The sequence below is a fragment of the Cyprinodon variegatus genome, unplaced genomic scaffold (assembly GCF_000732505.1).
Source record: "Cyprinodon variegatus isolate N-32 unplaced genomic scaffold, C_variegatus-1.0 Scaffold8, whole genome shotgun sequence".
NCBI classification, from domain to species: domain Eukaryota; kingdom Metazoa; phylum Chordata; class Actinopteri; order Cyprinodontiformes; family Cyprinodontidae; genus Cyprinodon; species Cyprinodon variegatus.
This window is the reverse complement of record NW_015150461.1, coordinates 2895736-2910195: the sequence shown is the minus strand read 5'-3', so window position 1 is coordinate 2910195 and position 14460 is coordinate 2895736. Positions and strand designations below refer to the sequence as shown.

General features: G+C 40.6%; 1 protein-coding gene across 4 annotated transcripts in view; it reads left to right on the top strand.

The window, feature by feature from the left end:
* Window positions 1–14460, top strand: part of LOC107086402 (transcription factor COE1) — a 117621-nt gene that overhangs the window by 2575 nt on the left and 100586 nt on the right. For all 4 annotated transcript variants that reach the window (XM_015377347.1, XM_015377332.1, XM_015377341.1 and 1 more), the window contains exons 3-6: window positions 67–130; window positions 636–691; window positions 4093–4166; window positions 5360–5428. In XM_015377347.1, the coding sequence (XP_015232833.1) occupies window positions 67–130; window positions 636–691; window positions 4093–4166; window positions 5360–5428 (263 nt within the window). The remainder of the gene's footprint in view (window positions 1–66; window positions 131–635; window positions 692–4092; window positions 4167–5359; window positions 5429–14460) is intronic.

Genomic DNA, 14460 nt, shown 5'->3' with positions numbered 1-14460 from the left:
GGAGGAGGTGGAGGAGAGGGTTTGTTCGCTCTGACCGCCTCTCTGTGTTCGCTTCTGTTTTTATAGGAAACGACGGGGGAAAAGACCAACAATGGCATTCATTATAGGCTTCAGCTCCTCTACAGTAACGGTGAGATTTATTTTAGCTCCCAATTTATATATATATATATTAAAAAATTAGAATAAATGTTACTTTAATTCAATTAAATTGACATTTTTCAGATAATTCTATATTTTTCCTTATTAATTATGTATTAATTATTTTCTTTCAATGAAACTAATAAATAATACATGCTCTTTTTTTTCAAACAAGCCATCCTTTTAGATAAAACATTAAATCCAGATATTATATGATACTTATGTTGAATTAATCACCATTTAATTTGACTTAGACAAACTTAATTTAATTTAGTCCACAGAGAGTTTATACAAAACGTCATATATCATAAACGTGAAATGAACATTTCCATTTACAAAGTGCAGCAGTGATCAAATGTCTAAGTTTATCTAAGAAAATGACCTCTGACTGGACAGTTTGGACTCCTGATTTAGTTTTTTTGTTTTTATAGTGAAGGAAACAGACTGATTATGTCTAAATGGGTCAAACTTTTCCACCTTTTTCTGTTTTCCTGCAGGAATCAGGACAGAGCAGGATTTATATGTTCGACTTATTGACTCCATGACTAAACAGGTAGGAACCAAATCCTGCATCGCAGCTTAAGAAAGACACAAAAAAAGAATTAATCTAGTTTGTTTGTCCTGCTGATGTAGAAGTTACCCCTCCACACACACACACACACACACACCCTGCCTTTTTTTAAGCCTGTGTCTGAGACCCTTAACTTTCAGCAGAGCCCAGCCGGCTTGATAAACGACCTGTCTTACCTGTGGAACACATTTACAGAGGCCCAGAAAAGTAGAGGACATGTGTCCTCATACTCCTTCTCTCCTCAGCAGCCTGCAGGCGAGGATGGTGGCAAAGTGTGTGTTTTTTATGTATATAAATGTGTGTAAGAGAGAGGAATGTGTGTGCATATCGCACGGTTGTGTGTCAGCGGTGGAGAGAGACAGTGATGCATGCCAGCTCATTCTTTGAGGACCTTGACCCTCATTTCCTCAATGTGAAACAGAACAAACTATTCTGGAGTGTGGTGTTGTGGCCAATGCAGTCGCACAAAAGAAATACAGAGTGGCGCTCATGTTAGCTGGCGAACTCTGAGGGAATTCTTGGTGGGGCTGAATTAGACGGCGAGGAGAAAAGTAAAGCCCCCTCATCACTGTTTTCATATCAGGTCTTTTGTTTTGCCAATTCTGCCTCTAGTGCCATTAAGCTGGAAGAGAGTTTGTGTTAGAATGAAAAGAGTAGGAGGAGATGCTGTGTGTTTGTGCTTGTTTATCAGGCGTTTGGTGTGTGTGTGTGTGTGTGTGTGTGGTGGGGGGGGGGGATTTTAGGGTGATCAAGCCCTAGAGAGCATGTTGAGCGAGGTTGGAGGGGTAACCAGACTAGATTTTTGGACGGCGTGCTGCATGGACCAGATGGTGCACTATACTCCAGTCTGGCAGTCCAACTGCTCACTGTACACCGTGCACAAACATACGTGCGAGCGCTAACACATCTTCGCCACATACACAAACACACACATACAAATAATTTTCCCTCTTACCGTCTCTGTCGGAACACGGCGTTCCTGTTTCGGGAGGACTGGATTCCCACGATACGTGCATTTGCCAGATAGACAAACATTTCTACCAAAATGAAAGACACACACATCTCTCTTTTTTATTTTTTTTTTTATTTTATTTGGCTTGAAGTCCTGGTTGATTTTCCATCAGCACAGTTTGCGAAAACAAAACAAAAAAATGAATTTACGAATACTTTTTATTTTATCTTTTTATCGCATTGCGGTTCAGGCATAAAGAACGGCGGGGCTGGTCGCCGTACGCCGTCAGGGGCACATTTAGAAAGGAGGAGAATGGAATATTTACCCCTCGTAAAGGCATGATAGACGTTTCATTCAAGAGACAAAGCGGATAGGATGTGAAACTTTCAAAGACACAAAGGTGACAAAAAGGAAAGGAAAGCAGATAAATGACTGATAATAGCAAAAGTAAAATAAATAAAAGAAAGCTCAACCTTTTAAAAGCTAGGTATTAATATAGCTATGAATATAGATCTAGAGTAGTAAACAAATGTATTAAAAAAAAGGAAAAAAGACGTTGATGTAAAGTATGTTTGTATTTTACTGCAGTGACCTAATCAAACTCTAACCAGAACAAATTATTTTTGATTAGTATAATTTTATAAGTTCTGGAAATGATTTCCAGAATCCACCTACCTTAAAACCTGAAAAGCTTTTAGCCAATATGGCGGTGTCTAATCCCACTTTATAAGGTTGGAACGTACAGTCAGAGACCTTTGACCTCTTCTCTCTTCACACGCCCTCTAATTTGTCCAGACTCTGGATTCCAAAGGTTTGGGAACTAACATGATATGTTAAAAGTTTTCTGTGGCCAGATTATTTGGATCTTTGACCTAAAATGTTTTCATTTATCCCCAAATTTTAATAGATCCATGAACTTGAAAAGGCTTACAGGGCTTAAGCAGAAAAATGGTAGCCTCGTGAGACCATCCTGATCTCACGAGCTTTCAAGGTTTCACTCGCTAATCAGTCTGGAGACTCTCCGTTAAAGAAAATTTGGAGCCGTTCGCCAAACGAACGTCCAATCAGCGTTGGCTTTGAGGCGGGTTGAGAACATGGAACATGGCGGCTTCAGCCGATGAAACTAGCGTTAGCGTGGCTATCGAGCAAGTTTTATCGCAATTACAGAGTATTTCTTCACTGAAAGAAGAGCAAAACACTGCTCTGGAGGCTTTTCTCAGAGGAAAATATGTTTTTGCTCTTCTCCCGACTGGTTTGGGCAAGAGTAGCCTGGCTTGTGGTTGTGTTTTCGTCGTCGCTCTGTTAGTACGTCATATGCGTCGTTGATCTGATTGGTTTATTTGGCCCGTCTATCACCAACATAGGCCAATCAGCTAACCAGTATTTTCGCCCCTTCCCAAAATTACTTCTACGGAAGGTTTCCAGATGGATATGCGGAGCAAATCCATCTGGTTAGAAAAATGGGCCCACAGTATCATAAATCCACCTCCGTATTTAACAGTGGGATTGGGATGTGTTAAAAACCTTTGCTTCCCATCCTACCTACCTGCAGTATCTGCTGCCATAAATTCATCTTAGTCTCCTCTGACAAAACTAAAAACTTCCATGGAAATTTCCCGTGTCTGTTGTCCAACTCCACCTGTTTACATTTGTGATGGTAGGACAGAGGGGGCTTTTTCTGGCATCTTTGACCTTAAAAACCAGTTATGGGTCCCCTAAGATGTCTCATAACTACAGTGTCAATATGTTTTTCCATCCCTACCATCCTCACTGGAAAAACGATCTAGAAATAAGTAAAAATTTCTCAAATGAAGTGTATTTACCCTTAATTTGAGTAGGTAAATGAGAAGATTTGCCAATGGAATGAGTATTTTTATTCTTTAAATAAGATAATTACATAACATGCACTTGAAATAAGACAATGCGATTGTGTTTTCTTATTTTAAGTGTAAATTGTCTTGGTCTATTGGCAAAATGTCTCTTTTTCCTCCTCAATCCAAGAACAAATGCACTTATTTTAAGAAAAAATGACTTATCTAGATTTTGTTTTTTTCCAGTCCTCCAAAGATAAAGAAAAGTCTTCATCCAGCCTCCAGGCTAGCAGCTTTCATGTAAAAAATGTCATGTCAGACCTGGCTCAATGATTATTTTTTTACTTATTAAAAGTAAGTTATTAAAGTAATGCATCAATGATAATTAAAATAAACTTTACATTGTGTTCAAATGTATTATAAACTGTGCCGCTGGTGGTTTTTGTAAATAAATCCTAAACAAAGCACCAACTGTACTGAAACTAAAAGGTGTCATTTTTCTAACATATTCATCGTCTTGCAAAATATCTGAAACATAAACGGAGAAACCAGCAGCAGCTGTTTGCATCTGAATGTATTTTTCATTTTATTTCAGTGATTGTTCCTCTTCTCTCCTTTAGGCGATTGTTTACGAGGGTCAGGATAAAAATCCAGAGATGTGTCGGGTTCTGTTGACCCACGAGATCATGTGCAGGTAAGCTAGACTCACAACAAATCTCTTTATTTATCCCCCCTCGTAGCTCAGAGAAAAAAAAAGAAATGACACAGAGTGCATGGCTAAACTGCGATAGAAATCTTATCATTTTCCACAAAGTGGGATGGAGAGACGAGATGGGCCCTGGCCTATTTCTGTTTTGCACGTGCATGCTTGTGTGTGCATCCCTCTCATGTTCGGCTAATTAGGACAAGGAAAAGCTCATTACTCAAACCCATCCTCCTCGGGCCCCTGTGTAATACGCGGCAGTTTGCCTTGTCCTGACACTGAGCTATGCGCCGACTCGGATTTCACGTGAAAACGCAGATATGAATTCATTCTCCAAAAGTAGTGAGAAGCATCAGGCAAAGCATGCGAAGGGGGGTCCCACAAGAGCGGCCGCTTGGTGGCCAAGTGTGTAGCCGCTTCCTGGTTATCGCACCAGGCAATTTGGACCACTTGTTTTCATATGCTGCAGGAAACGGTGGAGATCAGAAATCTGATCTGGCTCTGCAAGCCTGTGGTCCTGGGGGACTGGAGAAAGCATGGAGGAGGAGAGGGGGGGTCAGGTTCTCAGTTGTCTTCCTCCATCTCCTCCCACACACTCATCCAGTGGAAGCACACATGATGCAGGGAAGACGCAGACATGCAGACACTCACAGGAATAAAGGTAGATGTGGTAGATTTTGGGTTACGGCGCGCTGCAGTCGAATCATTCTAAGAGGACTCGTCACATCAGTATGCAGCCCCCTTTTTACCCAGCATGCACCACTCCCCAGGTCCAGTGGGACCACTCTGTGACCCACTTCTGAGAGAGTGAGAGAGAGAGGGGTGGGATAGAGGGAGGGGGACGAGCGACGAGGAAAAATAGAGAACATAAGATGTCTGGTTGTGTGATGTCTGACAGAAATGGAGCTAACCTGAGCCCTGGAGGCTAATTCAAGTTTGTATCCAGCTCCTAATCGAGCTGCCCCCCCCCCTAAACTTCACCTAAAATGATCCACAGAAGCCCCCAGTCTCACCATGAAATCCAAACCACCTCACCAAAAAAGTCCCACGCCCTTTTGCTCCCCGATTTCTCTTTTCCTGCTTCGACATCTGTCTTCCTCTCTCTCCCGTTTGAGTTGTGTCTTATCTTGCTCTCTCTGTTGTTCACATCACGCCGACTAACCCCCCCTCGCCTCCCCCTGCAGTCGGTGCTGCGATAAGAAGAGTTGCGGCAACAGGAACGAGACCCCGTCAGACCCTGTCATCATCGACAGGTAAGCAAACCCCTGACACCACACCGGGCCAATTCCTGCAAACACAAACGGTTGTACAAAAAAAAAAAACCCACAGCGTTGCAAGAAAGACATGAACATTTAAGATTAAAGCAGGTTTGGAGGTGAACTTTTGACTGGAAAACAGAGACCTCGTGAAAACAGGGGCCGCAGGTTGTTGTTTTGTTTTCAGTGACCGTATAATGTTCTCTGCAAGCAAAAAAAAAAAAAAAAAAATGCATGAAGCAGCAGTAAATTATATTCCAGGGCTGAGTGGATGGAGCTGAGCTCTGCTCCAAGTGTGGTCAAACAGTGTTTGTGTGGTCGTGCTGATGACTTAACTGATGAGCAGTTTGGGTTACAGCTCCAGTCTGGGGGCGAATGGATGGATGTGTGTGTCAGTGTGCATTCAACAAACACACACAACTTGCCTTAAAGTGTGCGCCTTTCTCCTGTTGTCATAAACTAGCTCAGAGCGATGCTGCGGCTCGTGTGATTTAAGGCCGGTCAGGAAAAAGAAAAGCCCTGTAGATTTACTGTCCTGCCTCCGGTATGAGTGTGACGGTGTGAGTGTGACGGTGTGAGTGTGTGCTTTTTATGGTGAGGCGTTTATCTGGACCCCCGTGCATGCAGATCTAAACAGAGAGGTCAACTTTTTCAATTCAATTCACCGCACTTTACAGTTCACCAGATCATCCAGTCAGATTGATTTAAAGTTTTCTATCTAAGGAAAACCAGCTGATTGCATCGACTCTTCAGCAATCCCTCAAACTTAGCATGCTTGTAGCGACAGTGGAGAGGAAAAACTCCCTTTGAACAGGAAGAAACCTCCATTAGAACAAGGCTCAACTTTTTGACAGTAGGAGTAGTACATCATCTGCAAAGATCAACATTTTGTTGTCTAGTCCACCCATTTTTATACCTTTGATTATTTTGCTTTGTCTGACGGGCTGTGCCGAGGGTTTGAGTGCGAGAATAAAGAACACGGGTGGCAGTGGGTCTCCCTGTTTAGTACCGCATTCGATTAAGAATGGGGTCAATCTTGATCCATTGGTTGTTGCCGTTTAAAAAAAAATCTTTGTATATAATTTGGATTATTTCTTAAAAAAAGGGTGTCGAAACCCAAATTTTCCAAGTTTATAGTATAAATAACTCTACCTGACTCCGTCGAATGCTTTTTCCGCGTCGAGTGACAGGGCCGCTACAGGAAGGTATGAATATTGTGCCTTGCAAGTACGATGAAGTAATTGTCTTAATGCTGATTTATACTCAGAAACCAGGTCATTTGCGTGTGTCGCAGTGAAAGTAAATGTTCCTCTGCCCCGCCGCAGACAAATTGTAGGTGACCGCAGACAGGAGGCCTCTGATTGGTCAAATCTACATCCCCTCTACACTATGCGTACTTCCTGTTTGGTACCTTACCGGCTTGTTTAGTTTGTATGACTGCCATTGTGGAAAACGACTGGTGAAGATGGACCAGCTAGAAGTCCGAGGTGCGCGAGAACGCTGGGACCCTTTTTCCACCTGGATCCTCTCTCTTTTTCGCAATCATGTCCCTCCGTTGTCGCACAAACTTGCCCCCGCTTCCTCACCGCCTTAGACCCACAGTATCTAGACCCACAGCTAGTTCCTGATTGTCCCTCTGGCGTTGTGGCGTAGAATAACATAGAGCAGACCACGCTTCAATATTGGGCATAAATCAAAAATATCTGGAACAAGCTCACTGCGACACAATGCTTGGCCAGTGTGTATAATTGATGTTATGACCTTATTAATCCGCAATTATAATATTTTTGTGAATAACTTTGCATCACCGCACAGCAAACTTATTGGCATGTAGTTTGAACATTCCAAAGGGTCTTTCCCTTTTTTTTGGAATGACAGTAATTAGTGTTTCCTTCATTGATGCGGAGAGCCGATGCGATTCGATAGCTGAATTAAAGGTTTTTAATATTTCTGTACCAAGCTTAGATGTAAATTTTGTTATAAAACTCATTGGGAATACCCTGCAGGCCTGGGGTTGCTCCATTGGATGAGAATTTAATGGTTTTAAGGAGTTCTTCCATAGTTATAGGCCCTTCTAGTTGTTTGGCACTCTCTTTGGACGATTTCTGAAGGGTTATCCTTCCAAAAACTCTTCTGCTGTATTAAGATCAAATTCTCCTTCTTGCCTTGTCTTTAAACACTTTATTGATTTATTTCTGACTAGTAACTATGGTCAAACCTTTTTGAAGTTATGTGAGAAAGTTCACCTGCAGTGATTTCTACAGATTAGGAGGCTAAAGCTAATGGTTTGTCCTCCTAAACATTTTTTAAGGATGTTCCTATTTTGGGGACTCTTGATATAAGTTTAGATACTTTTTAAATACTTTATAGGAGCAAATCTTTCATTTTTTATTACCTGACTTGTAAAGGCTTTCCTTTAAACGTGTAACAGTGTGTAATTGAGGTTGACCTTGACCTCAACATGTGTCAGTAGGTGAGTTTAACACACGCTGGGCGCCATACTTTGCCAACGAGACTTAGCAAATAACTGGATTTCTCTCCCTGACAGTTTTATTAGTATCAACGCTTCTGAGCGTTGCAGGTTTGAAAAAGATTGCTGGGCATCACACCTTGGAACATTGGCGGCAAATAAGTTGCCCGGGGTGTCGGTTGTTTAATGAAAGACCATATGGGCTTTATTTTTTGTACTCCTGTCATAGATCGTCATTTTATATTGCCCTTTACTACAACTGTAAACACTTGAAATGTTCAATTCTTCAGGGAAGAGCATTGAATCCTCCTGAGCAAATGATCATCGAGGTCTGTAAATAACCATCGAATGCAAACGTAATGAAAGCAGTCTCAAAATGGTGTTGAGGCTGGAATAATTCTTAGAAAATAAGTGAACTTTAGTCTTCATCCCTCCCTTAACCTAGACCTTTTCTTCAGCTTTCACTACAAAATTATCCATTTTTATACTCCTATAAGAAACAAAGTGACAAAAACATCAATGTAATTATTCATTTTTTTTGTTGACCTAGAAATGCTTATATTGGATATTGAGAGAGGAGCAGATCATAGTTTGTTCCTAGAAAGAGACGTTGGAGGCAGTGCACCACCAATTATCTTCCTGGGTGAAACTGATACTTTATAGAATAATAGACAGTTTGAACATTTAAATATAAAGTAAGTTTCTGCAAAATAGGTAAAAGAGATATCTCCTATACAGCTGCTACGATAGTTATGATTTGTTCTTAATGTTGCTTAATGTTATATTAGGTTATAATCAGAGTTCTCATCCTGATTTGATGTTCCCAGAACTCGTTTCCCTCAGGAACATAATCCTCGTGCACTGCCTCCACCTCCATACCCCATAAAGAATAATAACAGAAAACTATCATGTTTCTTATTGGAGTGTTTGAAATTTTAAAAACTGTACCCACATAAACTTCTTTGACACTTGAGAATGAAGCTGGCCTTTAAAAGATTAGAAATCCACTTTTGGCTAGCTGTTACCATTAGCCATTTGGGGCCAGCTCATACTACCCAACAACGTCAAAAAAGTTGTCTAGTTGAATCCTTATTAATATCTTATATACATTAAACAACCATCTTGACATTTTAACTTGGTATAATACAGATTAGATTGCCCAAGAAGCAAAAGCTAACAGTCAGTTAGCTGTTAGCCAGAACATAGTTCCGCCATCTTGAAGCAACTTCTGTTTTAAAAAAAACATCACAACACTTTACTGTAGGGCTATAATAAATAGACATGTTTCATATGTATTAAAACTGAAGCAAACTATTGCTTACTATTCTAATTTTTATCTAGAAATAAAGTTGGAAACTTTTTACCAACAATGCTGTTTTGGTTTTAAGCTAACTTTTCAAGCTAAAAGCTAAAAGTTTCAAGCTATTTTAGCATTTTGTTGAAATATATGGACTATTTTTGCTTTTGCATCAAACAGGATAAGAAAGGATAAGATCCCCATCATATGTCTCCATAATTAGCTATTAACGCTAAAGAAAATGCAAATTCTATATTTAGTAGGCCTACATTTCATGCAGTAAGACCATTGGGGTCCTAAATCAATTTGTAGTGCAAATAAATGTAACAAAAGTTTTATAGTTCATAAAAACGTGACTTTAAACTGCTTTAATGCTCCAGAGTTTAGACTAGTTTTAAGAAAGTTTACTTCTTTCAAGCTAGCTGTTAGCTTTAGCCTCAAGTAACAACAAATCTGGATTAGAAATTGAGGTAGAAAGAGACTTTGTGCTGTTGGTATGATGGAGAAAACCAAAGGAGAGTCATTTTTAGCTGCTTGGGAAAGAAGAATCACTTTTCTGTATCCCTTCTTGTGATCTGCAACAAGTCTGAGTGTCTACGTTCCGTCTGATTTGAATTTGTCATGTTTGAGTGTATTTTTGTGAGTGTTAATGAGGCAGTGACCTGTGCTATCTGAAGAGCGCAGCTGTCCTGTTCTCACTGCTGCTCTGTCAAAGCAACTCTTTACCTGTGTACGCATGTGTATTTGTGCACAAGTTTTGTTACGTTGTTGGTGTGTGTGCGTGCGTGAGTGTGCGTGTGAACGCCACCCTCGTTCTGCTCCACTGAAGCGAAAAGGCCTCACCTCAGCGCTCCCTGAGACAGCTGCACCCCACCACGTGGCCTCAGACATACATGCCTTGCCCATCACACTCTGTCATATCTGTGATTTTTATTTGAACTTTTCTTTTTCTTTGCGTATACTTGTTTTTTTTTTCTCCAAATCTGCACGCTGTTGCTTCCTCGGTTCTCCCAACTCTCCCAAACCCAACTCCCCCTGTGCGGGTTGAGCTCGTAATGGAGGAGCAGGCAGGCTGAGAAGGAGCATGTGTTGTGGCAGTATTCCCCCGACGCCCGATGGCTCAGGTGTGAGGGCAGCGTTAACGAACAACAAATTAGAACAGGGGGGGGGGGGGGACGCAAAACAACAACAATATCTCAGTTTTCCTCTCCAGCGAGCACTCTTTCTGGACAGGGAAAATAGGTCAGGTGAGCGCCGAGCTGTTGGGGAGGGGGCCCGGCTTTTAAAGGAGGGACTGGGGGGGTAATAAGAGTGAAGGAGGAGGAATTATACGTTTGCTCATTTAGCACCAATATATTCTTGGCAATTGTAATAATCAAGGATTCATAAACAAACAAACAACTGCGAGGCTGAAACTACTGACTCAATTACCATGAGCTCCCCTCCTTCAAATTCATAAAGAAATACCATCAGCAGCCCTTCTCCACCCTTGAAGTTATTTAGTTCGTTAAATAAGGGCTCGTTAGCCCTCTGCTGTTTCGCAGAGATGATTAGATTTTACAGCCCTAATTAGCTGGGCTAGCTCTAACTCTTCTGGAAGAGTAATGGGTGTGATTGCCTAATTAGCTCCCTCTCGTTAAGTCGGGAGAAACACGCCACTGCAGCAAAACCGCGGGAATGAGGAAAAATAAAGTCAGCTAATGAGAAACTTATTTGATTGTTAGGAGAACAAATGTGATGCGGTGTGGAATGTGCGTCGCTCTGGGTTCTGTACGCGCTCACCGGGAGGATCTCCCCTCCCGAAGAAAAGACAGTTTTGTTTTGGGTTTTAAGCTTTTATAGGAAAGTTCATCAGTTTATTTTGTGCCTGGAAGAAACACTTCTGTGTTGGTAGAGCTGCACTGAAGCTATAAGCAGCAGACTCCTATGTTGGAGCCACTAATAAAGATGTATAGAGCTTAATAAAATATCTTTTAATGCATCTTACATAAAAATAAAAAAAACATAATACTTTACTTTGGTAGTAAATGTATAGTGGAGGATGTTCTTTTTCTGGGTGGATCATCTAAATAAGTGGTCCTCCTAATTGTCAATCATTCTGGTGATATGTTTACATAAGGCCATCCTACGTGCTCATCACCATTTTCACTAACCGATGGTGAGTCTGACATAGTTAAAAAATTGGAAATCTTTTGGAAAATATGCTTGTATGAGGGATGCAAACAGCAACTTTTAAACAGAGCGTGCACGAGGAGAAATGGGCTTGTGCACGATCTTGCACGGGTTTAATAGGGGTTCCTGCTTAGAAGCGGGTACTGGACTATGAATGAGCTTTTTTTTTTTAAAGTGGAGAGGTCGGGTCTTTTCAAAAATTTACAAAAATCCTCAACCATAACTGCAAGTTTCCAAAGTTAGAAATTAAATGTTTTAAATAGCTCCTTTTTGGGGGCTAAAATGTGTTTAAATGAAAGTTGCAATCTATTACTAAATGCAGTGGCGGGTTTAAGTAATTTGGGGCCCAAGGCAAAGGCAGGCGTGGGGCCCTTTGAAATAGGGAAAAAACGCACATAAAACAATAGGTCACTACTGTAAACATAAACAAAAACACCTGCATTATTTGTTTTACCTTTTATCCGTCATTCCTCGTTTTTTGTTTCTCCCTCCTTTTTTTCATCTTTTTTTTAGATGTTTTCTGTAACTTTTTTCCTAAAGTCTTATTTTCATGTTTTTGCCTCAGAAAATCCTGAGAAGAGGAGATCCATATTCATTGAATTAAGAACTCTGAGAAAGAACACAAAAAGGCCTAAATGACTGATTTCTCATCCACTGTAGCAAAGCATGATGTCATCATTGCTGATGTTAGCTACTTGCCAGCTGCTAACCGCAGTGACTAATCTAGTCATTTCCAGTAACTTTTAGAGCATCTCTCTGCTTTCCTCTTTCTCTCTTCCGTTTCTAACATCACTAGGGTAACTTCTTTTCATTTATTTTTCTTTCCTATTCTTTTTAAGTCTAGCATTCTGTTCTAGTTTGCTTTTCTATATTTTGCTGCCGTATATCTGGATCATTTTTACACATCTAAATTAAGATGGACCAACTCAATTTCTGATGGCATTTAAGTGAAATAATAACCCCTTAATTTTACCTGATTGTATCACCACCCCTGACTAAATATTACTGTGGGATATAAATATGATGTGACCCAATCCTGTACAATGAACCCTATTTATATATACAACACAGACTCTACATGTGTTTGGTATTAAACAGTAATTAGGTACGGCAGAGGAGGTGTGATGCTGTTGGGCTACTTCTCCTCCAAAGACAGCGGGAACCTTGCTGTGAAAGAGTTTACATCATTATCAACTCTTTGATATAGGGTGTTTTTAATAAAAATCTCCCTCTGGCAGAAACCTGAAAAAACATCTACCAGAGCATTATTGAATTTAATTAAATTCGGTTTATTTTCACAGCGCCAATTCACGACACGGCTCATTCCAGAGACAATTCAATCGGATCTTCCAGTCAGATTGGTTCCAAGTGTTCTATATAAGGAAAACCAGTTAATTGCATCTACTTATTGACTCTTTAGCAGTCTCTCACACCAAGCATGCTTGTAGTGACAGTGGAGAGGAAAACTTCCTTTGAACAGGAAGAAACCTTCAGCAGAACCAGGCGTCTCTCTGAGCGGCCATCTGCCGAGGCTGACTTGAGTTCTAGGATACAGACATACAAAAGGAAGATAAAAGCACTGACATGTAAATATTTTCTATGCTAGAAAATGTAACAGTAAACCAGCACCATAGGTGACTCAGTCTGAGGAAGAAACAGTTAAGCAGACAAATCTGAGTCAGTTTTCAGGTCGAAGGGATGAAAAAGAGGACGTCAAGTTAATCATAGCTATGTCTAGGAGAGAAACAGGACTAATCACTGAAAAACAGTTATTGCAGATTCCAAAAAAGTTAAAAACAATCCACTGGACTTTGTTTCCAAGTTTTGAAGACATTACGCTTCCCATCCAGGAAGCTTTTTCAATTTAAAATGTCAGCAATAGTGTTGACTACGAAGGTTTGTACAGTAGCCCAGCAAAGCCTCGAAATTAAACACTAATTCTGACATTTTGAATTGAAAAAGCTTCCTAGATGGGAAGCGAAACGTCTTCAAACTTGGAAACAAAGTCCAGCGGATTGTTTTTTTTTTTTTACTTTTTTAGAATGACTATGACCCGGATGACAGAGAATCTTCACCAGCAGTTATAGCTGAGTAACGGGTGGGTAGTTTCGGACAGAAATGGTTTATCAGACATAATCCAACTTTAGTCCCTATCCAAAAATCCTATTAAAAAATAACTGAACTGATCTGAAGAGAAGAGAACCTTGGAGATCACCAAGACTTCTGAACACTAAAGAAAATATCTTTTTCTCATAATAAAAATGTAAAAATCAACTGTTAAATACATCGTTCTTCACGCTACTGAGATAAAAGATGAATTCATTTAAAGGTTTTATACTTCAGAGGCGTTCAGTTTAGGTCGACCTCCCTGAAGTTTTCTCTAACTGTGCCTCTACGGTCAGCAGCTCATGCCATCCCTTATAAATCCTACCTCAGAGGTGGCGAGCTCTCGGAAATTCAGATAGACTTCCACATGACACGCGGTGTCTGTTCTTGACATGAGTCCAGGGAAGCAGTTGAAAGGTGAGATGCTGCCGTGCATCTCTTCCCTGAGGGATGAATGTGTGGTCTGCTGCAGCCTCTAACGGTGGGAGGATACTGTGAGGTGGAGGGGGGAGTCCTTAACCCCTCAAACCTCTGTTTCCTCTTATCTACATCATTCCTGGTTAATGTGGGGTTAATCATATGCAGGCTCTGGCTATGATCAGTCCATCATGTGCCTGGATGGGCCTCAAATCACAAACACATCCCCTCCGGCTTCTGCATAACTTCCCCGGAAAGCCTGTATTAAATATTCCCTCCCATTTAATAATTCAGTCTAATGAATGTTTATACACCAACAAGTCAATCAGCGCAACGAATTTCAGCTTGTGGTGGTCAGTGCGAAATCACAAAACTATCTGCAATATTTTTAGTCTTCATCAGCCAGCTTTTCCTATAAGGGTTTAAGGTATGCAGCTTGATATAGATCTAAATAAATTTCAAAATATTTCCTTTTTAAGAGCTAAATGCTTTAATTACTGATTCAAAGACAAGGCAGCATTATCCTGTATGTAATAAACGTTTCCATCCTTCCAGGGTAGGAACTGC